We start from the raw sequence: 27,746 nt of genomic DNA, 5'->3' as shown, positions 1-27,746 counted from the left end.
CGTTTGGTGAGTACACATTTCTTTTATTGTGCTTGAAAATTATTTTGGGGGACTTTTTCATACGCACGTTTGATTGAGTGTTGTCCGCAATGAAAATCTACTGTCTTTCTGCCTCCGGTACCATCGCGTGATATGGAGGCGAGACCCGCAAAGAATCCCAGTCATTAAAAATAAATAAACCTCTCTCAGCGTCCATAGGAGCTCTGGGGCTCCGATTGCCGAGACGTGCGGTGCTGTGGATTTTGCAGGCAAGAAGTCTGTCCTCGCAGCAACAGGTGTACCGGCCGCTTTGCATTAAAACAGCGAGCGTAATCTCAGGACTTGGTGCCAAGTGTGCTGCGCTCCATTCAGTAGACAGAGAGGTGATGCCGGTGTTGTGCGCTGAATCTGGCACAACACCGGCTGCAAAGGAGACACGGGCAGTGTGAGTGGCCCGCGTCGGCGGTTAAACGAGCTCGTTAACGAGCCTGCAGACTTAAATAAGTGCAGCGGAGGCAGAGAGCGGGAGAGGAAGAACGGCGCCCGCTGTCGATGTCGTTGCTGATCTGAGCACACAGATCTGTATCTCGCATTCATTGCATCTTACTTTTGGATGTTGAAACCAGGATGTGTATAAGTAAGATTACTAACAGATAAAATCAATTTCAATGCGGGATCGCGTCGTCTTGTCCCTGACAATCATGGAAAATGATACAGCTGTACAAACTGTTTTCACAGAGGGCTAAATTTTAGCTGCAAATTTGTCATTTTTTAAACGAAGATTTCTCCGCTGAATTACAAATTTGGGCTTACAGATTTACTTTACTGCATTCACAAGGGTCCTTATAAATACATATCAGCTATTTCTTTCTGAAATCTGACCACATTTATTTCAATGCAGGTCTACTTAATGTAGTTAGTCAGTATAAAAGTAAAAAGTCAACAGATTATCATGATGCATGTCTTAGTAAGCACATAATTACTGAAATCGCAAAACCATTATCACATATTTTTAATAAATCATTTCAAACTAGAATTGATCCAAATTGTATGAAGTGGCAAAGTGATGCTTTTATTTAAATCTGGTAGCAAGCATATTTTTACTAATTACAAGGCCTGTGTCTCCATTGTCACAATTTTCAAAGATACTGGAAAAAAAAATAATAACAGATTGGAAAAATTTATAGAACAACACAACTTGCTTGATGAAAGTCAATATGGTTTTAGAGCAAAAAGGTCCACTGCACTTGCACTACTTAATTCAGTAGAATAGATCAATAAACATATAGATCAAAGGGGAAATAGTAACAGGTTTATTCATTGACCTAAGAAAGGCTTTTGACACTATAGATCACAACATATATCTAAAAAGATGGAACTGTATGGATCAGGGGTGGCTCTGAACTGGATTAAAAGTTACTTACAAAATTGGAAACAGTTTGTTAAAATTGGGGACTACTGTTCTTCATATCTGGACATCGTTTGTGGACTTCCCCGGGGTTCTGTGTTGGGACCAAAATTATTTATTATGTACATCAATGATTAAAGCAGTTATCTTTGCAGATGATACAAACCTTGTTTGTTCAGGAGAAAATTTGCAAACAATTATCTGATTTAGAAGCTGAAATGATAGAGATGGTTTGATATTAATATATTATCACTAAATTTGTCTAAAATTTAAATAATGTTATTGGCAATTATAAAAAAGACAATTCAGTTAAATATACATGGGGTAAAGATTGAACGTGTCAAAGAGAATAAGTCTTTAAGTGTCATTATTGATGAAAGAATTAATTGGAAAGCTCATATCCAACATGTTCTTGATTGCAAAGCACTACATACTCTGTATTGTTCATTGGTTGCACCCTACCTGACTTACTGTGTTGAAGTTTGGGCAACAATTATAAAGCGACATTCCAACCATTATTCATTCTTCAAAAAAAGAGCATTAAGAACATTCACAATGCAGGTTATCGAGACTACACCAATCCACTGTTCATTAAATCTAAGGGCCCGGTCCCACTGGGGAGATGATTAATTGAGCATGAATTGAGTACACAAATTACGGGCATTCGTTATCGTCAGCAACAAAAATTGTCAAAAATGACAAATGTCCCAGTATGAATTACGGATATATTTAGAATGTACAGCGAATATATGATGAACAATCATGGTTGTATAATGCATGTCGTGAGGAAACAGATCCGACACATTGCGATTATCACGGCAGTATTACGGGTGTATTATGAATGCATCGCGCACGTGTTGCGCGTGCACGGCATCTGCATTGTGGTCATGAAAGAAACTCACTCGGGCCGTTGGCATCACTATTCACACCAACATATAGGCTATGGAGCATTTGCTGGACTTGACAAGTTGATCGGGGTAAACAAGCAGTGAACAGGGCGAGTGGTGACATCAGCGGATCACATCAGAGCGCAGCTCGTCTGAACAATTATAACAAGAAGGTAAATGTGTTATAAACATAGGAATAAATACTGTAACAGCTGCAGACAAGAAGGAAAAAAAACGCAACAGTTTTATCAAGTCTTGACAATGTAAACAAGTCAAATAATTACCTTTTTAGATGGCTCAAAATGCTTTCTGCAGCTCGTTAGCCATTCGCGAGGGTGCACGTGGGCGCGAACGGCCCAGCTGCAACTTTCTCTGTGATTCAGGAAGTGATTACTGCCATTTTCAACAGCCATTTGCAGAATAAAATGATTAATCCACCATGAAATAATTATTTTATATACACAACATCCAGCGCAGAGCATGTGGCAGCCAGTAGAACAAAGAACAGCGTCCAGCTGTGAACACAGCGCATCTGATTTGCATCCGCCACAATCAGAATCAAAGCAGACATATAAAAACGCTTTATTTGTGGCCAATGTGTATGCAGTCGCTACAACTTATTTTAGTTGTGATGTGGACATGATGGGCACGCAAAATATCCGTTTTACACACTGTCCCTGTCAGTTGCGGATATCAGCAGATGACTGCGAATATACAGTGCATAGATTGAGTATGTATGGAGTATGTAAGGCAGATGTCATCCGCAGCCAATTTTGTGCAGCTCAAAAATCCTGGTAACGGAAAAACGTGCTCTGCGGATAATTGCGGACGTTGTGCGGGTGTCGGCCGACTCATACAAGCAGTTTTCAGGCATATTGCAGATGTTAAGCGAATATGAGCCAATTTTGTGTGCAATCCATATGCAAATCCTCCTAAATGCCAGTGGGGCCGGGCCCTAAAATATTAAACTCTATGATATGATTTTGTTCAAAACTGTTCAGTAATTGTACAATGTGAAAACTAAGCTTTGCCCTTTAGAATTCAGAATTTTTCATGGAGAGAGTGGGAAAATATAATTTAAAGGGCTTGTATCATTTTAAAATTGTTGGCCCTCAGACAACCAGGAAGGTTTCTGTGTCTGCATTTGTGGCCCTAAAATATGGAATAATCTGCCGGAGGAACTCACACAATGTCAAAATATTAATTAATTTAAATAACAATAGAAAGAAATGATGTTCTCTAGATAAGTGTCTGATGAAGAAAAATGAGTTTTGTGCTTTTTGTGTTGCTGTATTTTACATGTAAATTGTTCGGTAGCATTCGGATTGTGTCCTTTTAAGTTGAAATGATTAAAGTGGTTGAAAAAGGGAGTGGAAATAAATAAGTTTTACTTTCCCCCACTCCTTTTTGGATTAGATTAAACTGGGTGTATAATCCAGAAATATAAATTGTCACAGTATTGAGCTGTATATTGTTTGAATGCTGTAGGCTTATGGCAGATTGTAATTTTAAGTTGTGTGCATATTATGTTATCTTTTCTTCACTTTTTCGGTGGTCTGAATAAACCATTCATTCATTCATTCATAGTGAGTAAAGCTTAATAGTCAAAAACGTTTGTAAACCCTAAAATTCTACATGTTAGTTACTGTCTGTTGTGTGTGTGCAGCAGTCAGGCCACTGTGAGGAGCTCAGCCCTGCCCCAGCAGAAGGGGGTGGGCCGGCTGCTGGCTGCCCAAAGAAATTGTCATTTACTTTTCACACAGCACACTGAGGGTGGCAGAAGACATCAAACGCAAGGCACTTTTACTCATGGTCACAACATAACATTGTACCAAGGGATTACACTTCTTCAACTAGAAAAAACACAACAAATCTATAGTACTAACAACACTGCTAACCAACATGTACTACAAGAACAATAATAACAAAAAAAACCAAACCCAGAATACCCATAATACATTGCAGCAGCATAACAATTCAGGAACGGCTCACCCGTGTTGCATTCAATCCGACACCACTGTAGCAGGGATTTTGGTCCACTCCTCCATACACGTCTTCTCCCAATCTTTCATGTTTCGAGTTTCAGCTCCCTCCTAAGGTTTTCTTTTGAGTTCAGGTCTGGAGACTGGCTAGGCCACTAGAGGACCTTGAAATGCCTGAACTCAATAGAAAATATTTGAAGGGAACCATTACCTTATCGCGGTGGAGAGCTTGTGTGCTGCAATGAAACAGAGAGCTGTGTTGTCTGGAGCCTTTGTGCTCCCGGTTGCATCTTCCATGGCAAATTGGTCTCGGGCGAGGGGCCAGACTAAGAATGGTTCATGACACCATGAAAAAACGAGGTAGAGGAAATGTGACTCTGCCTGGAGAAAGCTCAGGGCCCCCATCTGGAGCCAGGCCTGGATGGAGGGCTGTCACCTAGCACCTGATGGCTGGGATTGCCTTGGAGCCCATGTGGGCACAGCCCAAAAAGGAAATGTCGACCTTCTATCTCTACCCTGTGGGCTCACCACCTTCATGGGGAACCGCTGTTGTCGGGTGTGCTGTCACATGGGTGGCAGTGAAAGTGAAGGGCCTTGGCAGACCAGACCCGAGCAGCAGGGGCTAGCTCTGAGGGGTGTGGAGCATCACCTTACTGTGGGGGAAGTAGCCAGAGCTTGTGTGGGAGGTGGGCCAGTACCAGTTAGATCTGGTGGGCCTCGCCTCCACGCAGAGCCTCGGCTTTGGTAAGGGTTGGACCTTATTCTTCTCTGGAGTTGCCCAGGGTTTGGGTCACTAGGCGGGTGTGGCGATACTCACAATTACCTGGCTGAGCGTCGCTACATTGAAATTTACCCTGGTAGATGAGAGGGTCGCCTCCCTGCACATTCGGTTAGCCAGGGGGAAAACTCTGACTGGTTTGTGCATATGCACCGAATAGCAGTTTGGATTATTCGGCCTTCTTCAAGTTTAAAGACGGCCCACAGCTGCTGAGAGCACGCTGCGCTCCGAGCGCCGATCGACAGGCTTAAACCCCGCTGAAACAACCAGATCATTTCCAACGTGAAGGCTTTGTTGATCCGGGACGTCGTCTAACTTACACAAAAATGGCAGAAGACCTTTTCGGCACATTCCACTGTTACAGGAGTTTTTTTCATGGAAAGAGGAGCGGAGGAATGCGCCACCGTGCCGCTCATGGCGCGGCACAAAACCACCTCCGTGTTGGTCTCACAGGACGGCTTTCAGTTGGCTTTCAGACGGCTTTCGGTGGCTTTTCAGTTGTGTGACTATGCGAGAAATTGTGCATGAGCTGGACATGCCGGACATGTCCTGTGAGGCTTCATCACGGCGTTACTTTTGCGCCATGCGGCTCTGTCCCGACGCGCGGAATTCCTCCGCACGTCTGTCTCAATGTGCCGAAAAAGTGCTGATGTCCACGTCTTCCGCAATTCCTGTGCTCGTCAGATGACGTCCCAGATCAAAACAGCATCCAGTTTGGAAATGAACGGCACATTCCACTGTTACAGGAGTTTTTGTCATGGAAAGAGGAGCGGAGGAATTCCGCGCGTCGCGGCAGAGCCGTATGGCGTGATGGAGCCTCACAGGACATGTTCCGGCATGTCCAGCTCATGACAGCAGTGATTACATGACTACAGTGGTGGGCACAGTTCTGCTAATCCACTAACCGCTAATTAGGGAAGGTAACTTTTCATTAGTGGAATAATCGTTTCAGCTATCTTTGAAAACCATCAGCAGAGTATGTATTTAACTTCCGCAAAATTTAGTTCCGGTAACTTTCAGTCTGCTCGCATTTTTTTTTTTTTTGCTGATGTTGTGATTTTAATCCTGTATATGAAAAGCAAGATGCTAATCTAGCATATTCCGAATTTGTAAACATATTTATGTGAAGACCAGACCCGAGCAGCAGGGGCTAGCTCTGAGGGGTGTGGAGCATCACCTCACTGTGGGGGAAGTAGCCAGAGCTTGTGTGGGAGGTGGGCCAATACCAGTTAGATCTGGTGGGCCTCGCCTCCACACAGAGCCTCGGCTTTGGTAAGGGTTGGACCTTATTCTTCTCTGGAGTTGCCCAGGGTTTGAGGCACTAGGCGGGTGTGGCGATACTCACAATTACCCGGCTGAGGGTCGCCTCCCTGCACATTCGGTTAGCCAGGGGGAAAACTCTGACTGGTTTGTGCATATGCACCGAATAGCAGTTTGGATTATTCGGCCTTCTTCAAGTCCCTGATTGGAGTCCTGTATGGAGCTCCCGTGGGGGGCTCCATTGTTCTGCTGGGGGACTTCAATGCACACATGGGCAATGACAGAGACCCCTGGAGAGACGTGATTGGGAGGAATGGCCTCCCTGATCTAAATCTGAACAGTCGTTTGTTGTTGGACTTATGTGCTAGTCATGGACTGTCCATAACGAACACCATCTTCAAACATAAGGCCAAAGATCAATGATTGATTTTGTGATTGTATCATCTGATCTGAGGCTGTATCTGGACATGTTCTGGACACTCTGGAGACTCATTCGGGTAGCCAGGGGGAAAACTCTGACTGTGGTTTGTGCGTATGCACCGAACAGCAGTTTGGAGTATTCGGCCATCTTCGAGTCCCTGATAGGAGTTCTGTATGGGCTCCTGTGGGGGACTCCACTGTTCTGCTGGGAGACTTCAATGCACACATGGGCAATGACACTGTGGTGGACACCGGTGGTCAGGGAAACCGTCCACCTGAAGAAGGTATCCTTCCGGGATATGTTATCTCGGAGGACTCTGGAGGCAGTTGCAAGGTACTGACAGGCCAGAAGCGCGGCAGCCTGTGCTGTGTGGGGAGGCAAAGCAGTGGATGTGGGAGGAGTTTGGAGCAACCACGGAGAAAGACTTTCGGTTGGCACCAAGGTGCTTCTGGCGGATCGTGAGGCACCTCAGGAGGGAAAACGGGGAACCACCCAAGCTGTCTACAGTAAGGATGGGACTCTGTTTACCTCAACTAAGGATGTAGTCCACCGCTGGAAGGAACAATTCCATTTTCAGGCCATTTTCAGACCTCTCAGACATGTTCAATCGGATTCAGGTCTGGGCTCTGGCTGAGCCCCTCAAGGATATTCACTGAGTTGTCATGAAGACACTCCTTTGATACCTTTGCTGTGTGTTTAGGGTCACTGTCCTGCTGAAAGATAAACAATCTCCTAGTCCGAGGTCAAGAGCACTCTGGAGCAGGCTTTCATCTAGGATGTCACTGTACATTGCTGTACTCATCTTTCCCTCAATCCTGACTAGTTTCCCAGTTCCTGCCACTGAAACATATCCCCACAGCATGATGCTGCCACCACCATGCTTCACTGTAGGGATGGTGCCCAGTTTCACGACCAGCAACAGTTACCTTTGTTGTTGGGGTTTCCTCATGGGATAACTGAGGACTCTGTTAATGTGTCATTACACCCTGTACAGGGAACAGTTAAAGCTGTGTTGTTTACTATCTATAATTATTTTCAGGGTAAGGCGGGTGGGGGGTATATTTCATTTACATCCCACTGTACGCCCCCTACATCCCATTGTATACTGGGATCCCATGATTGGCAACATTTGGAACTGTTCCATTTGAGGTTTAGACCTGGGTCCTCATTCATAAATACTGTGCATGCACAAAATGACACCTAAACTTTTTTTAACTGGAGATGAGACTGTCTGGTGAGAGGGTAACTATAATAATTTATTTATAACCCTTTCAGGATGAATTCATTCATTTGTACGATCACAGGGCTGAGAAGATGTGCTCATTTGGAAATAGGAGGGGCTTATAAGCACAGGGAAATTGCATCCAAGATTGAGCTTATTATGTTTTGAACTTCTCAACTGATAACACTGCATGAACAGTTTTTATTACCAATGGGCAAGTGGTAAAATAGACATTATGACTGTGCAAGTTACATCTAAGCACACATACAGCTTTGACATGTGATATCCCCAGTAACTGGGACTGCTTAGGCAAAGGATTAATGCAGTCTCACATGATGGGAGAGTTAATACCAGAATGACATTTGATTGGATTCAGTGCATCATTACATAGAATTCTTTTGAGATTTTGAAATATAAACATGAAAAAATTATATATTAGATATACAATATGTGGCACACAATTCAAACACGGATTTAAGATTTAAAACTAGGGATACACCGATCCCGATACCAGTATCGGGTATCGGCCCGATCCCGTATTATTTATTTGCACTGGTAATGCTGAAACCAACTTCTTCTGAAACTTCTCTGTTCTCTCACGACGATCAATAGAGCCTGAAATGTGAAGGTTTTCAGCTTGAAACAGGCTGACGACGGCACCTGGGAGTGCTGCACGACGTCTCGCTCCGTGGGAAGTCCTTAAAGGGACAGTATCACCTCAAAATCTCTCATCAGCCGTTAAAATTTTCACTGAAAACCAGCTTAATTTTTTGAACCGTGTCCACTTCGATGTGCCTTACAGGTTTAGAAAAAATTTTGATCAAACAAAGCGCCAGTCTCTCAGCAACTTCTCAGACAAAGGAATTCCGACGAGGGGCTGGACGACTCCTCCCACAAGGAGTACTCACAGGCGAATGACGTCACCGACAGGCGTGGAAAAACTCACGCATGCGCACGAGGGTTCAAGCATGTCTGACGTAAAAACATATGAATGATATCCATATAGTTTTTGAAAAAAAATAAAAAGGACCTATACTTTATTGACAGACCTCATATTTCAGCTTCCTCAGAAAGTAGAGGTGTTGGTGGGCCTTTTTCAAGAAGCTGGCTGTGTTGTTTGACCAAGTGAGGTTGTCAGTAAAGCCTGGGTCCCACCGAATAATGAAGGATGAATAATGAGCCACGCAGTATGTTATCTTTGCTATGATAAGGTTTCTTCAGCTATCGTGGTAGAATGGTGGCTCTGAGTGGCTCTTAGAGGCATTATCTTCAGTTAACGAGGCTCCTCTCTGAGTGTGGCGCTAATTTCAAGATGTTCAAAATTTAGCAACAACAGCGTGGGGCAGTTGTTTACGAGTTACTGCGACAACTTAGAGGTATGTGCGTGGTGCTTACAAGTCTGCTAAAAGCCCATTATCCGTGCGCCTGCCAGCTACGCAGAACCTGAGAGGCTATTTTTGGAGCGGCTGCCCTCTTGCGCACACAATTCTACCTGCTCTGTGCGCTGGACTCTGTATATAAAATTATTATTTTGTAGCGGATTAATCATTTTCTGCCAAACCTTGGATGCTGATAATACCTCTAATCGCTTCTAGAATCACAGAGGACTGTTTCATCTGGACGCTTTTTTCCCTCTCTTTCCTGCTCCATGTGGAATGTATTTTGAACAGCTTAAGGTAACTATTTTAATGTTTTATAGCTTGATAAAACAGTTCCTAGCTGTAAAAGTATGTCTATAGTTGATTTAATATCTTGTTAATGGATCACATAAGCTCCGCTGTGTGCACGCACTGTCCACTGAGGCAGTGACTCATCATGCTCCAAAGGAGCATTTAGGCAGAACGCCAGCTCACAAAAGAGTGATTTTTCAGTCAATATTATATGAACGCTTTGATGATGGCCTACCACCAAACAAAGACACCATCCAATTACGCACGGCATGGGAATCTTACCAAGCAGCTATATATAGGCGCTTTCTCAAGGCATGGATGCAGGCACCCAGTATAGTCGGCCATGGCTGGCAAATGGAAGGAGGTAATTTCATTTCAGTGGACATCAGCTCCTGTGACTCCCCTAAGTGTGCTGCAGAGTGTCTCTTGCAAGTCTGAAAAGGGACAATGTAGTTCACGTAGTTGTTCCTGTCTGTCTGGAGAACTTCCTTACACTGACCTCTGTCATTGTGTTGGCTGCCAGAACAGTGAATCTCAAGAAACTAATACTTTGTGTTGCAATAAAGATTATAGCGATGAAGATGATAGTGACGATGATTTGTAGACATGTAAATATACAATAACATATTTGTGTGAACTGTCACATGGTTAACCTACTTAATAAGGCCATATTACATCCATATTATCTAATCAAACTTGCTCTGAATCAGTACTCTGTAACTGTATGCCCAACTTTTATTGTAGTATTTTATTTGGTTATGATTTTTACACATATGTACAATTTACTTTGTGAACACATAACACATGACTGTTTCCATATAACAAAAATTGCTATGGCAACAAATTTTCAGGAGCTTATTTCTAAATTGAAATGTACATGTAGGTTGTTCATACGTTTAGTACACTGCGACAGCCATCTCACGTTTGGAGAAACTGCATCACCAAAAGTAAAGAAACACACAGTACAAAAGAAGCTGATTCACGTTTTGGGGTTAACAACCTAGAACACATGATTTTATGTTGCCAGTCGGGAAGTGACAATGAACCTCATTTTCCAGTGCAGCTATGATTTCTGGCCCACAGTCTACATCTTCTTGTCAAGCAAGCGAACATTGGCCATGGAAAAGCAGCAATGTTTAGTGTCCAGAGATCAGATGAGTTGAACCGTTCTTCACAGTAGAAAATCAGGAGAAGAAAAAGTGTCACTATTTCGTCAATGTATATTTTCATCAAAGTATCAGTGGTGGTCCACCTTCACACTGATTACCTGCAATACTGACCTTATACATTGCAAACAGATACACAGTGTAACATTCATGTGAGGAACATCTGTGAAGCTGATCGCTCATCTGGAGAAGTGCACCATTCAGTGGGGAGAGTGGTAATAACCCTGATTAGTTCCGGTAATGATGGCTGCCAATGGAGCTTCCAGGGGAGAGTTGAATAGAGATGGAAATCAGGGCTCCGCTCAGATGATTATCTAGCCACTCCAGATCAAAGATTTCACTCGGTCTCATCAAAGAGGATAGAAAAATACACTATAAACCAACCTGTTGTGATATGATGAGAGCAGCAGCTGAGTTGTGTTGAGTTTAAAAGGAGAGACACCAAGCAGAGGCAGCATGTGCAGATTAGCACACAAGTTATTTTACAACTGATACAACCTCAGCTTCATCATGTTTTCCATTAACACACCAGCAAAATCTAGGCTTAACAAATTAATTAATTGCCCAGAATTAAAATAGTGCAAAAATTTGCTGCATCTGTGGTATTAAGGACATTAGGTTGCAGCCAAAACGAGGGTCATGGCACTGCTGAGAAAACTGGAGGAAGCAGAGCAAACCATCTGTGGTTTATCAAGCATCGTGGCTGTACACAGTGTATGCATGGAGATAAACGTCAAGAAAATGCCTACGTGTGTGACAATGTGACTAATTTCTGTGGCACGTCAGAGAGACGAAGTTGGCCTTCATTCATCTGTTAAATTGTAGATGAATAAGTGCTTGATGATGCAAAGCTGTCATCTGCCAGAGAAACCAAGGTTTTATTTACAAACATTTCACTTAAATCAGGTAACATCACTTTTTGACAACAACAAATTGTCCTTTATCATTAATCGTGTATTTCTTAACAAACATGACACTGCCAGACATCTCACTTAAATGTAACCTGTGGACTTCAGCATTGCAAAATATACAATACCAATAACAGAACTGAAACTGTCCATCACTAACTTTATTTATGTCTGAGGACTAAAAGCCTTTTTTGGAAAACGTGAGGGGCAGATTCTTTTTGATGAAAAGAAGCTGTGAGCCTGTTTCTGTTTAATCTACTACAATGTGTGACATTGAGCTAAACAGCCTTTCACTCTCCACACTATTTTTTTTTAACTTTTAATTAAATACATCCCAGTAACATACACAAACACATACTGTCATTTTTTCCCCCAAAGGAGGAACATGTAAATATTGATGAGCATGGCGTGCACGCACATGCACACACGGTGTTGAGCGGCATCTCTGCTCCACACGGAGGCAAAACGGAGTAATTTATCATTATTTTATTTTTTTCTTTGTGGATCATCGAGTGCAAGCAGAATAGCCTGTTGCCTGTGGTAACTGAGCTGTTAACGAGGAGCAGTGACACTTTCAACTTCTGGCACAAAAGTGCGGCTCGTGGAGTTGAGTGGAGGTTCTGAACGCAGTGCCTCCAGATAATCCGCAAATGGATTACACCCGTAGTGGACCGAGCCAGTCTCCCATTGGCCTGAACAGCCACACCAGGGGCTGAAACTCATCAACCTGATGGACAATCTCCACCACTGAAACCATGATCTGAGTTCTGACGGAGCAACTGGCACAAAGTGCCGAAGTCAGAGAGGCTCTCTATTCAGCCACGACAAGGAATTAAAGTATTTTCAGATGTTTTCCAAACTCAGGAGGCTTTATGTGGATAATTTTTCTTTAGGATCATGTGATGAATTCCACTTAAAGGAACAGGTAAGACTTTTTATTTACTCTGTGTGTGATTTTACTCTGCATGATAGACTGCAGCTTTCAGCCAATCAATGGACAGCATTGATGGACGTATTTCAACTTATGAGTAAATTACATGAAAGGCTGTAAAAATCCATAATTTAGCCGCATCATTGCTGCAGTGTACTAAACGTATGAAAAACGTAGCGAGTTATAATCTGGAAATTATGGAGCAGGTGCGTGAAAATCCCCACTAAGAGGTTGACATCACGCTGCAGTAAAAGGAGATTTTTTAATAAAAGACGTGTGGGTGGATTGCAGCGTCGGCTCGCAGCTGCCGTGACGCTCCGCCACAGGAAAAACACCTCTGTTGGAAGCCTTAAGGACAAGTTAGAACATGTCCAGCTGTTAAACAATTTCTCATATACTCACTCCACTGAAAGCCATCAAAAGCCGCCTGGATTTTACAAATGGTTATCAACATGGAGGTGTTTTTCCTGTGGCACCGCGCCGTCTGCACATCTTTCATTAAAAACATCTCCATTAACAGTGGACTATCCGTATAAAATGCTGAAACCGACTTCTTCTGAAACTTCTCTGTTCTCTCATGACGTTCTGGATCAATAGAGCCTGAAATGTGGAGGTTTTCAGCTTGAAACAGGCTGACGACGGCGCCTGGGAGTGCTGCACGACGTCTCACTCCGTGGGAAGTCCTTAAAGCGACAGTATCACCTCAAAATCTCTCATTAGCCGTTAAAATTTTCACTGAAAACCAGCTTAATTTTTCGAACCGTGTCCACTTCGATGTGTCTCACAGGTTTAGAAAAAATTTTGATCAAACAAAGCGCCAGTCTCTCAGCAACTTCTCAGACAAAGGAATTCCGACGAGGGGCTGGACGACTCCTCCCACAAGGAGTGCTCACAGGCGAATGACGTCACCGACAGGCGTGGAAAAACTCACGCATGCGCACGAGGGTTCAAGCATGTCTGACGTAAAAACATATGAATGAAATCCATATAGTTTTTGAAAAAATAAAAAGGACCTACAACCCCTGGCAAAAATTATGGAATCACTGACTTCAGAGGATGTTCATTCAGTTGTTTAATTTTGTAGAAAAAAAGCAGATCACAGACATGACACAAAACTAAAGTCATTTCAAATGGCAACTTTCTGGCTTTAAGAAATACTATAAGAAATCAAGAAAAAAAGATTGTGGCAGCCAGTAACGGTTACTTTTTTAGACCAAGCAGAGGAAAAAAATATGGACTCACTCAATTCTGAGGAAAAAATTATGGAATCACCCTGTAAATTTTCATCCCTAAAACTAACACCTGCATCAAATCACATCTGCTTGTTACTCTGCATCTAAAAAGGAGTGATCACACCTTGGAGAGCTGTTGCACCAAGTGGACTGACATGAATCATGGCTCCAACACGAGAGATGTCAGTTGAAACAAAGGAGAGGATTATCAAACTCTTAAAAGAGGGTAAATCATAACGCAATGTTGCAAAAGATGTTGGTTGTTCACAGTCAGTTGTGTCTAAACTCTGGACCAAATACAAACAACATGGGAAGGTTGTTAAAGGCAAACATACTGGTAGACCAAGGAAGACATCAAAGCGTCAAGACAGAAAACTTAAAGCAATATGTCTCAAAAATCGAAAATGCACAACAAAACAAATGAGGAACAAATGGGAGGAAACTGGAGTCAACGTCTGTGACCGAACTGTAAGAAACCGCCTAAAGGAAATGGGATTTACATACAGAAAAGCTAAACGAAAGCCATCATTAACACCTAAACAGAAAAAAACAAGGTTACAATGGGCTAAAGAAAAGCAATTGTGGACTGTGGATGACTGGATGAAAGTCATATTTAGTGATGAATCTCGAATCTGCATTGGGCAAGGTGATGATGCTGGAACTTTTGTTTGGTGCCGTTCCAATGAGATTTATAAAGATGACTGCCTGAAGACAACATGTAAATTTCCACAGTCATTGATGATATGGGGCTGCATGTCAGGTAAAGGCACTGGGGAGATGGCTGTCATTACATCATCAATAAATGCACAAGTTTATGTTGATATTTTGGACACTTTTCTGATGTTTAAGGATGATGAAATCATTTTTCAAGAAGATAATGCATCTTGCCATAGAGCAAAAATTGTGAAAACATTCCTTGCAAAAAGACACATAGGGTCAATTTCATGACATAGGGTTAATGTCAACGAGCAGATGTGATTTGATGCAGGTGTTAGTTTTGGGGATGGAAATTTACAGGGTGATTCCATAATTTTTTCCTCAGAATTGAGTGATTCCATATTTTTTTCCTCTGCTTGGTCTAAAAAAGTAACCGTTACTGACTGCCACAATCTTTTTTTCTTGATTTCTTATAGTGTTTCTTAAAGCCAGAAAGTTGCCATTTGAAATGACTTTAGTTTTGTGTCATGTCTGTGATCTGCTTTTTTTCTACAAAATTAAACAACAGAATGAACATCCTCTGAGGCCGGTGATTCCATAATTTTTGCCAGGGGTTGTATACTTTATTGACAGCCCTCGTATGCTGGACTTACTCCCCCCATCCCCACTCTTGTGTCCGTCTACATGTGTGGTGGAGAGCGTCCTGACCCAGTCCATCACTGTATGGTAGTGTCACTGCTCTGCAGCAGAGAGGAAGGCTCTGCAGTGCGTTGTGAAAGCTGCATAGAGGATCATCGGGCATAATCTTCCTTCAATCAGTGACATTTGTATCAGCTTCTGCAGGAGCAGGGCCTCCAGTATCATGAAGGACCCCAGTCACCCCACCCATGGACTGTTTTTTTCCCTCTGCCTTCAAGAAGAAGACTGCACAGCATCAAGGGCAGAACCTCTCATCTGCAGTCCAGTTTCTTTGTGGAAACTATCAGACTGATGAACAAAATGTCCTACACAGGGGAGGTGATGGTCTAGTGGTTAAGGTGTTGGGCTTGAGACCAGAAGATCCTGGGTTCAAATCCCCGCCTGACTGGAAAATCACTAAGGGCCCTTGGGCAAGGTCTTTAATCCCCTATTGCTCCCGGTGTGTAGTGAGCTGCCTTGTATGGCAGCACCCTGACATCGGGGTGAATGTGAGGCATAATTGTAAAGCGCTTTGAGCGTCTGATGCAGATGGGAAAGCGCTATATAAATGCAGTCCATTTACCATTTACCAGTTACACCTAATGCAACACTGCTAAATGGGACTGAGTGCAATATGGTCACAATTCACTTTTTGCAGTAAACCACACTGGCTCTTCTGTTTAACTTACGCGTATTTTAGATATGTTCAACTTATTGTGTATTTTATTCAAATATTTAGCATATTTTACTTTTTTCTCTTTTTCTTTTATGCCTTCACCAAGCCTTGTACGGAATTTCATTCCTTTAATGTAACCTCGACAGGCATGACACCTCCAACATTTCCTCCAACATGGTTTTAACCGATCCCACAGGTAACCATGGTGGCTAGCAGATCAAGACTTTTCATTTCAAGAGCCATTTTCTTGAAATCTGCATGTTTCCAGAGAGCAAGAGAGAAGGAAGAAGTGCCTGCATCTATATTATAATAGCCAAGTGGCTTCTGTGTGCGTGTATGCTGTTTGGTATGCTTAGGTATTTTGGGTCAAGGATGACCACAGCAAAAAAGAAAAGTTGATAGGACCAATTTTTTTGGAGAACTTAGTGATTTTAGTGAACAACAGTGACCAATGGGAGTTTGGGATTTTAAATGTTATTGTGGCTCATGTTAGTTTAACAGTGTTGGTGGTGTTATTGATTTATTGTGTTTTTTGTAGTTTCTGGCTTCCTGAGTTTGCCTTAGGACACCTGCGTTACTCTTTGACAGAAGCGAGAAGCCGCTTGGGGCTTGCCTTACTGGGTGTAGTGTACTCCCCCCCCCCCCCCCAAAAAAAATATATATTTTTGCGGAGATAGGGTTTGCGATTAAAAATTCCTGAAGTAATTAATCCATAAACTGAAAGCCACAAACTACTTAAACTGAAAGAAAATATTTATCATGAATGATATCCACATTTTGCATCTTATGTTTTTACATTTTATGGGATATTTTATTTATGGTTTTCAGCAAAATTATTAACGGTTAGATGATATTCACGATTTGCGTAAATTTTCATTAATGTTTTGTGGATAATTCACGATTTGCAGCAGACTCACGTTTTGGGGTCAACAGGGGGACACAGTGCTGTGTGTGTGTGTTTGTTTGTGTGTGTGTGTGTGTGTGTGTGTGTGTGTGTGTGTGTGTGTGTGTAATTGAAAATATGTAAGACAAAGAATACATCTTGTAGAGATTGAGGGAGGAGAGAAGGCTGACAGACAAGACGGAAGCTTCTTTTATTGGTTCCAAAGGTGATTGCAGAAGAAAAATATATACAGTACATAATGGTCTCCCACTCTGTTAATGTGCATGCACGATGACCTGTGAAGGAAAGTCTAACATTGGAGTTTTCATGCAGGAACTGAACAAGGTATATATTGCTCCTGTCTGGTCTCCTGGAGGTGTTTCTAGCTGTTTTAATAACAGCCTTTTTACTAGGTGTTTTCTCAAACAAGTTCAGCCAAAATAGAAACATTGGGCATCACATCATGCTTGACATTTTGATGTCTCCTATCGTGCTGTTCAATGTACTTCTTTAGCCATCAGCGTATTCTCCCAATAGATGCACGCACTGAATGTTTTTGTGTGGATACAGTGTATCCAAAATACATCTGGTGGCAGTTTGTGTTGTTTCATGGAGGTCTTTAAAATGTTTTGTCTCAACAAAGCGGACACCATGTGGTTCTGAAGTGCTGACTGACTCTCCACTGTGCTGTTGTCAGCTCTGTTGTACAGTTCTGCTGAAGTGAAGCATTTATTTTTGAGTCCACGTTCCTACTCCACGTTACACCTCATTACATCTGCATTGCTGTTTCTCTCCACATTACAGCTGGATACTGAGCTCGGCACGTTTGGTTTACTGGACCGCATGTTTATTTGCTGTTATGTTGTTTCATGTGGCACTGACTGTGGGAGAAAAAAACAAGGCGATGCAACTTAATTTTGAGGATCTTCACTTTTCCTCCTGAATGCTCTCCTGTGCTTAAGCTTTTTATTTCAAATACCTTGTCACCTTGCACTTTCCTGTTTTCTGTTCAGGTCTCTTCTGTGTCATTTTAAATCCCAGTGTATTTGGTCTTATCTTTCTCTCTTTCAATCATTTCACATCTTCTTGTGCTTTTACCTTTTTTTTTAAAAAATGTCTCCTCTAACTTCATTCTCTGCTTGATTAAATATTTTTGTATCTTTTGCTCATTTTTTTCTTCCATTTGTTAAATCTTACCTCTGCTTATTAGATCTCTATTTTCAGTGAATGGCCTGAAATTTCAGTTTTAAAGCTCCAGGCCTTTTTCTGCATTCCCAAAAAGAAAAGGTTTTAAAAGTTGTGTGAAGCAGTAATGCATATGAGTTGACACATTAAGGGAAAATCTTGAATAACTGAATGGGCAAACATGACGTACTGCCACACCCGCAGAGCACAAATGGTCACTAAATGGTGTAAATATGAAAATGAGGTGAAATTATGGAGCTAAATCCATGCCACAAATTTTGTAATCTGAAAATAAAAAAATATTGAAAAAATACATTTTGAAACTGAAAATTCAATGTTTGTTCTTGACTTTTATAATCATTTAAAAAGTATTATTAAAATAAAAATAAGTGTAAGATATATATTTTTCAGTTTAAATATTTGGTTTAGATTCAGCTCTGTAATTATTTTGATCAAATAGTTTATTTTCATTCATATTTCTTTTTTCACCTTCAGATCTTATTTTTTCAGTTTCAAACTTTTGGCCCCGTTCTGCCGTTGGATGGCGTGGCTTCGATTGAGAGGGATGTGGAATTGTGAGTGACAGGAGAGTATTCAGTCCTCACATGATGTTGCTTTCAGGAAACGTGGGTACTTTGATAAATAATGACCCTGCTCCTGTCTCCATTGTGGACTACTATGCGGCTGGCGCGTGAAAGAAAATAGAGAGAATGAAAGCTTATTATGAGGCTTTAAACCCTCAAGATAAAGCTGTTTATTGTGAATGATGTGTAGCAGTTGGTTCAGTGGATCCGTATGTTATACCGGATAGTGAATTTAATGACGATGTAACAAAGTGGCCGGCAGTTTCACAGCATAAACTTAATATGACCAGAACCAAGCAGACCGCCGGTAAATCCATATCCAAAGCCGCCCGGAAGAGCGCTCCGGCTACCGGCGGTGTGAAGAAGCCTCACCGTTACAGGCCTGGTACTGAGGCACTGAGAGAGATCCACCGCTACCAGAAATCCACCAAGCTGCTGATCTGTGAGGTGCCGACTGGTGATGGTCCTGCAGAGCATCACAGCGGAGCTCTGAAAGTGGAGGTTGGTCTTGAAATCCTGAGCGATTTCCCTCACCAGGTGCTGGAAGGGCAGCTTGTGGATCAGCAGCTCCGTGGATTTCTGGAAGCAGCAGAGTGCCACAGTGCCGGGCCTGTAACAGTGAGGCTTCTTCTCACCGCCAGTAGCCGGAGCGCTCTTCCAGGCGGCTTTGAATTTGGATTTACCGGCGGTCTGCTTGGTTCTGTCCATATTAAAGCTTCCTTCAGATCTGCTACGCCAGGTCTCTCTGTGTGTCCCTTAAAAAGCTCATAACACTCCACTGCAGCCTGCAAAATGAGCGACCTGCCTCATTTTCATGCGGCGATGCTGCGCTGCGTTCACGGTCTTGTGTAGATTTGTGACACATGGTTTTTTAGGTATAGGTGTTAAACTTTACAATCTTGCATATTTTCCAGTTTTTAAACATCAAAAATGACCAAGAGTGGTCTAGAATTACTTGTAATAGACATCTTTAGCATCACTTTATTTACAGGTATCAAGACAATACAGTGGAGAGAAAGTGTTAAGTCATTATCTATCAAAGTACCCACGTTTCCTGAGAGCAACATCATGTGAGGACTGATTGCTCTCCTGTCACTCACAATTCCACGCCCCTCTCAATCAAAGCCACGCCCTCCCACGCCAGAACCAGGCCAAAAGTTTGAAACTGAAAAAATAAGATCTGAAAGTGAAAAAAAGATCTGAAGGTGAAAAAAAAGAAATATGAATGAAAATAAATTATTTGATCAAAAAAATTAGAGCTGAATCAAAAATTTATTTAAACTGAAAAATATATATCTTACACATTTTTATTTTGATAAATTCAAGAACAAACATTGAATTTTCAGTTTCAAAATAATTTTTTTCAATCTTGTTTATTTTCAGATTACAAATCTTTTGGCCTGGATTTAGCTCCATATGAAATCATGTACTGTGGACGTCCTATGCAGCAGCTCTTAACCCAGTCATACATCTTAGGAAAATTTTTAATTCACGTCTGAAAGTGCTGTCCACCACTGTCATCACAACACCAAAATTCAGGAATATCTTTTGGTAGAATGGTGTTCCATCCCTTGAGTAGAGTGCTACAGATGTCTTAGTGGAATCAATGCCAACGTGGTTTACAACTGTTCTGGTAGAATGTCATGGTCCAACACCTGACATACTTTTTCTTTGTTGCATGTCAGTATGTTACTTGAAGTCTTCCCAACTCGGAAAACAAACAAGATTGTAGACTTGTTTGAGCTTTGTGTGTTAAATGAGTACAAGTATGTGTTCATTCTGTACATGCCCAATTGTATGGAAGCATTTGGTGATTACAAGACCTGGCAAAAATTATGGAATCACCGGCCTCAGAGGATGTTCATTCAGTTGTTTAATTTTGTAGAAAAAAAGCAGATCACAGACATGACACAAAACTAAAGTCATTTCAAATGGCAACTTTCTGGCTTTAAGAAACACTATAAGAAATCAGGAAAAAAAATTGTGGCAGGTTACTTTTTAGACCAAGCAGATGGAAAGAAATATGGAATCACTCAATTCTGAGGAAAAAATGATGGAATCATGAAAAACAAAAGAACGCTCCAACACATCACTAGTATGTTGTTGCATCACCTCTGGCTTTTATAACAGCTTGCAGTCTCTGAGGCATGGACTTAATGAGTGGCAAACAGTACTCTTCATCAATCTGGTTCCAACTTTCTCTGATTGCTGCTGCCAGATCAGCTTTGCAGGTTGGAGCCTTGTCATGGACCATTTTCTTCAACTTCCACCAAAGATTTTCAATTGGATTAAGATCCGGACTATTTGCAGACCATGACATTGATTGAAATGATTTCATCATCCCCAAACATCCTTTAAATTGATGGGATAAGAAAAGTGTCCAAAATATCAACGTAAACTTGTGCATTTATTGATGATGTAATGACAGCCATCTCCCCAGTGCCTTTACCTGACATGCAGCACCATATCATCAATGACTGGAAATTTACATGTTCTCTTCAGGCAGTCATCTTTATAAACCTCATTGGAACGGCACCAAACAAAAGTTCCAGCATCATCACCTTGCCCAATGCAGATTCAAGATTCATCACTGAATATGACTTTCATCCAGTCATCCACAGTCCATGATTGCTTTTCCTTAGCCCATTGTAACCTTGTTTTTTTTCTGTTTAGGTGTTAATGATGGCTTTCATTTAGCTTTTCTGTATGTAAATCCCATTTCCTTTAGGCGGTTTCTTACAGTTCGGTCACAGACGTTGACTCCAGTTTCCTCCCATTCGTTCCTCATTTGTTTTGTTGTGCATTTTCGATTTTTGAGACATATTGCTTTAAGTTTTCTGTCTTGACGCCTTGATGTCTTCCTTGGTCTGCCAGTATGTTTGCCTTTAACAACCTTCCCATGTTGTTTGTATTTGGTCCAGAATTTATACACAGCTGACTGTGAACAACCAACATCTTTTGCAACATTGCGTGATGATTTACCCTCTTTTAAGAGTTTGATAATCCTCTGTTTCAGTTGACATCTCTCGTGTTGGAGCCATGATTCATGTCAGTCCACTTGGTGCAACAGCTCTCCAAGGTGTGATCACTCCTTTTTAGATGCAGACTAACGAGCAGATCTGATTTGATGCAGGTGTTAGTTTTGGGGATGGAAATTTACAGGGTGATTCCATAATTTATTCCTCAGAATTGAATAAGTCCATATTTTTTTCCCTCTGCTTGGTCTAAAAAAGTAACCGTTACTGACTGCCACAATTTTTTTTTCCTGATTTCTTATAGTGTTTCTTAAAGCCAGAAAGTTGCCATTTTGTCTACAAAATTAAACAACTGAATGAACATCCTCCGAGGATGGTGATTCCATAATTATTGCCAGGGGTGTACAATTGAAATGCAACAGCAAATTTGAGAAAGGAAAAATAAATAACAAATGCTTTTTAATTTTCAAAACATGGACACGTTATTTGACTCATAAATAAAACTGAAATTCAATCAACATATTTGAATTTTCATCAAGTGTGCACATTCTATGACGTTATTAAAAATATAAAGAAAAGGACATTTGCATTTTAAGGAAAGTGACATCAGACTTCATTCCAGCTGCAGTCTCTTGTCTTCATTTACTGCTCCCTGCCTACAGCCTGTTTATACACTGCAGTTTCCTCATAATAACACCTACAAATATTATGTTTTCACCAGTATTTGATTAGTTTAAGTTCCATTTAGACCAATAAATAAATTGTTATTGTGATTTAGAATGTGTACACGTGAAGACAAAAATTCAAATACGTTGACTGAATTTTAATTTTATTTATGAGTCAAACATTTTGAAAATTAAAAAGCATTTTCAATAATACTTTTTAATTTTCAAATTAGCTTTCATTAGAATTGTGAGCACTGTTTAGAGGGGTATTTCTTGAAAATTATAAAGTAAATGTCCTTTTCTTTATAAATAAGTCGTAGAATGTGCACACTTGAAGATGAAAATGAAAATTGAAATGAAAATGAAAATTGAAATAGGTTGATTGAATTTTAATTTAATTTGAGTCAAATAATGCAGCTTTCACCAAATTAAATATTTGTTCCATTGAAAGAGAGTAAAAACATTCATTATTTGTTTTACATAACGGCTTAAGTAGATAATTGTCATTTGATGTTTTATTAATTTATAATCAACAGAAAAGGGACTTACATTTTGGTGTTCCACTGCTTCTAAAGTCCAACACAAACTTTAAATAGGAGTCCAAATTGTGACGTGTAGTCTGGTGATGCTGTGCACTGACTGCGTACTTCAAAAAAAAGACTTTGTGTAGTTCCTCAGTGCAGCAAAAAAATCACATCAGCTTTTCAGCTTTACAATCTCCACCATGTTTGTTTTAAAGCAAAGCGCCGTCCTGCTTGTGCGAGCGTGCGTCCGGTAGTTCCTTACTGCAGCAAAAAAAAAAAAAAATCACATCAGAAATTCGTCCAGCTTTTCATTCTAACTTCCTCCTAACAGCTCTTCATGCCTCCAGACGGCTTACAGAGCAGTGGATTTGTTTTGTGTGTATGTGTGTGTGTGTGTGTGTGTGTGTGCGTGCGTGTGCACCCACATGCACTGTGTGTGCGCAGAGTGCAATAGTACCAAACGTTTGGAACCATATTTGCACACTAAATGGAACTAAATTGCACTCTAAATGCAACACAACACAAATGGGACGAATCATCCATGTCATGTGACATACAAATGTAGTCTACAGGTGCCCTTGATATTGGAGTTTGACATTGACATCATTAGACCAGAAGCTACAATAAACCTGTTATACAGAACACCCATGATTTATACAAATGTGAATAAACAGACATGTATCATGTAAGGGCTTACATGATACATGTCTGTCATTAGATGGTTTATTATTCTGTTTTTCAGGGTGGGACAATGGCCTTTGTCGTTTTAAGGTGTAAATTTGTCTCAACAGATATTTAGGTTGATGTAATATCAGGCGTTATTATCACTTTACCGAGGCATTGCTAGGTTGGTATCGTAGATTTACATCGACCTACCTGGCTATACCCGCCCGCTGTGCATAAACAAATGACGTCATAGCACGCGCAGCCCAAGAACTGTCCACAGAGGGGAAAAAAAAAAACTGTCCGCAGAGGAAAAGATAAAAAGGCGAGAAGTGTGTGTTGGTCCCAATATGGATATTCCAGATGATTTTGTCATGGATAGTATGACAATGAACAGCTGCCAATTAAGCAGCCAGCTTGATGAGGAAGCACTGCCGAATTTGGAGAGCAGTGCGCGCCAGCTGACACGACAAAAGTTAAAGTGAGCCAACTTGTTATATACGTGTTACATGTTGTGTATCTCAGTAAAGTGATAATAATGCAAATAACATGCTGTTGTCATGCGGTATGCATTTTCTGAGTCCCTCCGTTCATGGCCAATCGCCCGCAATGACCAATATTCTAATATCTGTCATTTTGGGCGACTGGCCATGAATGTCGGGCCTCTGAAAATGCATACCGGCCTCCAAAAGCATGTTATTGTATTAATATGTGTCAATATATAGGCAACAATTGATCTGCAACAGTTTGAGGTTTGAGCCACGTGATAAAGTAGTACTTGCCTTTTTGTGCCTTTAATTTTGTGGTCTTCATCTGTTGATCCAAAGCAGATATACACTGACATGTTTGCAGCATTCCCATGCCAATGACTTGAAATGTGATTCTTCTTCTCATAAACCACTTAATTATGAAATAGGCTTCATGTGTGATGTCATTATTATCATATTAATTGTTGGTACTATTATAAATATTTATGTTATTATTGTTATTATTATTGTTATTGTTACTATTATTATTATTATTGTTTTACTATGATGTTGATTACACTATGTAACACATTTTTATTTTTATTTTGTTCCTGGTACACAGTGTGTTTTCCTAACCTGTTATGCCTTAAATAAATAGAAAATAGCTGTTATTCCACAGAAACTTTGCTTCTGTGATCAGGACAATGATATTTTGAAATTTGTCTGTTTTCAAGAATATTCTCGATTCGCCTTCACTACTACTGAGTAGTCTTCTAGAATATTCTTTAACTGCTAGAACTGTACAGAATTTTCTAGAAGTTTCCAGAATTATCTAGAAATTTCAAGAAACTTTTAGAACTTTCTAGAATGTTAAAAAAATAAAATCATGTGAATGTAGTCATTTTTCCATAGACTTTAGACATAAGCAGTTGAAATATAACACTTAGAAGCCAGGAACAAAAATTGTGTTACATAGTGTTATTATTATTAATGTTATTATTTATTTTGTCAATGTACATGTCAGTGAGTAGAGAGTTTCCAGGTGTAGCCAAGTTATTGTACGTATTGGATAACACACACTCTTGCAGGCACACAAACAAGGTCAGATTCAAGTCACTTCAGCAAGGAATGTGAACAGGGCTGCTGTCCTGTCCGGTGAGATTACAACCATTGTTCCACCCTATCTGTCTGCTTTCACTCACCTTTTATTTCAGACACTAGCTGCCTGTATTGTTTGCTGGTGTTCAACGACTGTCGAGTTCTGGTTCTGCTTGGCTACTTCCTATGTGGACCTTTGCCACAGCGGGGACACCATGGATGCAGAGCAGCAGGGAGCAGTGAGCACAGGCCAAGGTGGAGTGCGCCGAACTACTGTCACGAGTGCTGTGCACGCCAGGTGGCAGGGGCGCATGTTTGCAGCTGCATCCCTTCATTTTGCAAATTCCTTCCACAGTGATATGATAACTGGTTTGCGATGCAGGCAGATTTTCTTGGTGGAGATTTTCTAGGAGAGGTTCTTGGTGGGCCAGCCCCATATGTGTATGTGAGCATTGGAGCTGTTGGGGGGGCCTTGCTGCAGTACGAGTGACATGATCTGTTCATGTCGCCTGATGCCACATTCATGCTTTTCGCCCTGGGTGTCTGCCTGACACATAGTCAGGCAGACACGAGTTGAGTTTGACAGCTCTTGTTCATGCATTCTTAGTAGTTCATAATTTCCTACTACATTGAATCTCAATTGTAAGGCTGTTCTGTTATTCATTCATACACTTAACAATATTCATGTTCTGAGTTTCTAAAAAACTTCCGTAAAATAGTTCCTTTACTATTGTGATTAAAAACATTAAATCTCAATTCTGAGGCTGTTCTGTAAATATTCATTCATACACTTAAGAATATTCATGTTCTGAGTTCATAAAAAACTTGTTCTGTAAATGTTCTCTTACTTTTGTGATCAACAACATTGATTTGAATCTCAATTTTGAGGCTGTTCTGTAAATAGTTTTCTAATAAACAATAACTATATCAACTTCTGATCAATCAATATCAATTTCAGACTTAAAATAATGTACTAATTTAAGCCACAGAAATTCAGGTTAAACCACATCCACTTCCGGTTTAGGCCCCGCTCACTATGAGTACAGATACGAATAGAGATAATTTAGATGGTTGAACAGACAGAGATAGTGATGCACTCACTCATCCCTAATTCATACCTATTCGTGCTGTGTGTGAGGGGGCCCTTACAATATGTAGCTTTTTATTTGGTTTCTGTAACACAAGACTATAGGAAAAAAAAAGTCTTGTTGAAACTGTAGATCATAGTGCAGCAGATAACTGAAACTGTCATGGCGGGCGGCTGCCCGACCCCAAGAGCGGGTGGACCCACAATACAAACTCCCAAACCAGGCTTTGAGGTACAAGTCATGTTTATTTCGGGCAGAGGTTCGTTACACAGGTTGTCAGAAAACGGAGCAGAGGCACAAGCAGGGTGAGGCAAAAACGCAGTCATCTCCAGGCAGGGGTCTGAGGCACGGGCAAATACTGGCATATAGGCTGAGGCAAAAAGGCGGTCAAAAAACATAGAGCAAGGAACTGGTACACGGCAAGACTAATCAGGACAGAGAACAAAAAAGGCTGGAGAGTGTGCTGGAAGCGACAACAATCTGGCGGTGAGCTGTAAGATTGTGAGGGCTTAAATAACATCTGCTGTGAACAAAGTGCATGTGCAGACTGATTAGGTAATAAGGTGCAGGTGTGTAGTGAAGATTCCAGAAAGGGGGCGTGGCTAGTAGACAAAGATCAAACACTGTGCAAGAGAGTCATGTAAGGAGCAAACATACTTAGGCTGGTGTAGGAAGTGTGAGTGAGATGAACAAAACACACAGAAACAAGGCGAGAGACATGGGCCAGGTGCAAAGAGCGCAAGTGAAAGGAAACAAAGCAGACAGAACCAAAGAGAAAGACAGACATGAGGCAGGTGCAGAGAAGTGAACATGATTAACTGGAAGTGAGGAATAGCAGGGAATGATGAACAGACTAGACATGAGACAGAATAGAATATGACAGATCTGGGCAAGAACAGGAACAAATACTAAAGCAGAGCAACAAGGAAAACAGAGACTACATGATACAAGTACAAAACCCAGTGTAACTGACAACACAAATGAGAAAATACACAGATGGTGAACTAATGATCAGTAATGCAAACACAATCTGACAGAACAAAACTAGAACGGAACTGGCTGATGGCAACACAATAGCAAGAAACAAAGTAACAAGAAAAACATAACCAAATAAATCCCAAAGAAAACAAATGTTAATAAATCAAAGCTGAAGCAGACCAGAAGCAACAGAAAGGAGGAAAACAAGGGCTCAGCCCCCTGACCCTGCCAAATCCCTGACAGTACCCCCCCCCCCCCCCAAAAGCGGCTGTCCCCAGACGTCTGCACCTAAACAAACCGACACAGGGAGGATGGCGGGGGAAACGGCAAGGAGGCGGTCATACAGAGACCCGGGTGACACACAGGAGGCCTACATGGCATGACGCCCCAAGGATGACTGACAACCTGACTAAAAATGGGCCAGGGAACCAACGGGTGGTTAACAGGGTGTACGGAATTAGCAGGAGGCCGGCCACACAGCAGTACGTGGTGCAACCCAAGGTCTGGGGTCCAGCGTAAACCATGGTCCGGGGGGCAATCAGGAGGTTTTTTACAACGTAATATATCATCCGGGGCCCGAGACATAGAGACACTGACCTCAGGGCCGAAATGTTGGGACCCCCATAGGGTAGAAGCCAGATGCTTAAAGGAGGTGTTTACAAAATAGGGAAGCCATAAAAACAGACAAGTTAGCAGAACCCCAAAAATCACATAGGACCCCTGACTAGCGCCAATCCAGTCAGTCCTCAAGACCCAATGTACTGGTAAAACATAGTCCATG

At 41.4% G+C, this 27,746-nt stretch overlaps 2 protein-coding genes across 2 annotated transcripts in view; one reads left to right on the top strand and one right to left on the bottom strand.

Moving 5' to 3' along the window:
• Positions 1-27,746, top strand: part of LOC117513733 (adhesion G protein-coupled receptor B1-like) — a 712,829-nt gene that overhangs the window by 27,212 nt on the left and 657,871 nt on the right.
• LOC117513408 (histone H3, embryonic-like) lies at positions 12,337-19,215 on the bottom strand. The gene is made up of 2 exons (XM_034173592.1): positions 18,925-19,215; positions 12,337-12,492 (listed from the first exon to the last, which is right to left on the bottom strand). Exons 1-2 carry the CDS (start codon positions 19,213-19,215, stop codon positions 12,337-12,339), a joined length of 447 nt encoding a protein of 148 aa, XP_034029483.1.

The sequence above is a fragment of the Thalassophryne amazonica genome, chromosome 7 (genome assembly GCF_902500255.1).
Source record: "Thalassophryne amazonica chromosome 7, fThaAma1.1, whole genome shotgun sequence".
In the NCBI taxonomy this organism is placed as follows: Eukaryota; Metazoa; Chordata; class Actinopteri; order Batrachoidiformes; family Batrachoididae; genus Thalassophryne; species Thalassophryne amazonica.
This window is presented reverse-complemented; position numbering and strand designations above follow the sequence as displayed.

Bases quoted from the DNA above. Each gene is read 5' to 3' on its own strand.
- LOC117513408 (XM_034173592.1), bottom strand. From the start codon at position 19,215: ATGGACAGAACCAAGCAGACCGCCGGTAAATCCAAATTCAAAGCCGCC. The intron at 12,493-18,924 runs GTAGCGGTGGAT...GTGGCTGAATAG, and splicing joins AGCAGCTTGGTGGATTTCTG to AGAGCCTCTCTGACTTCGGC.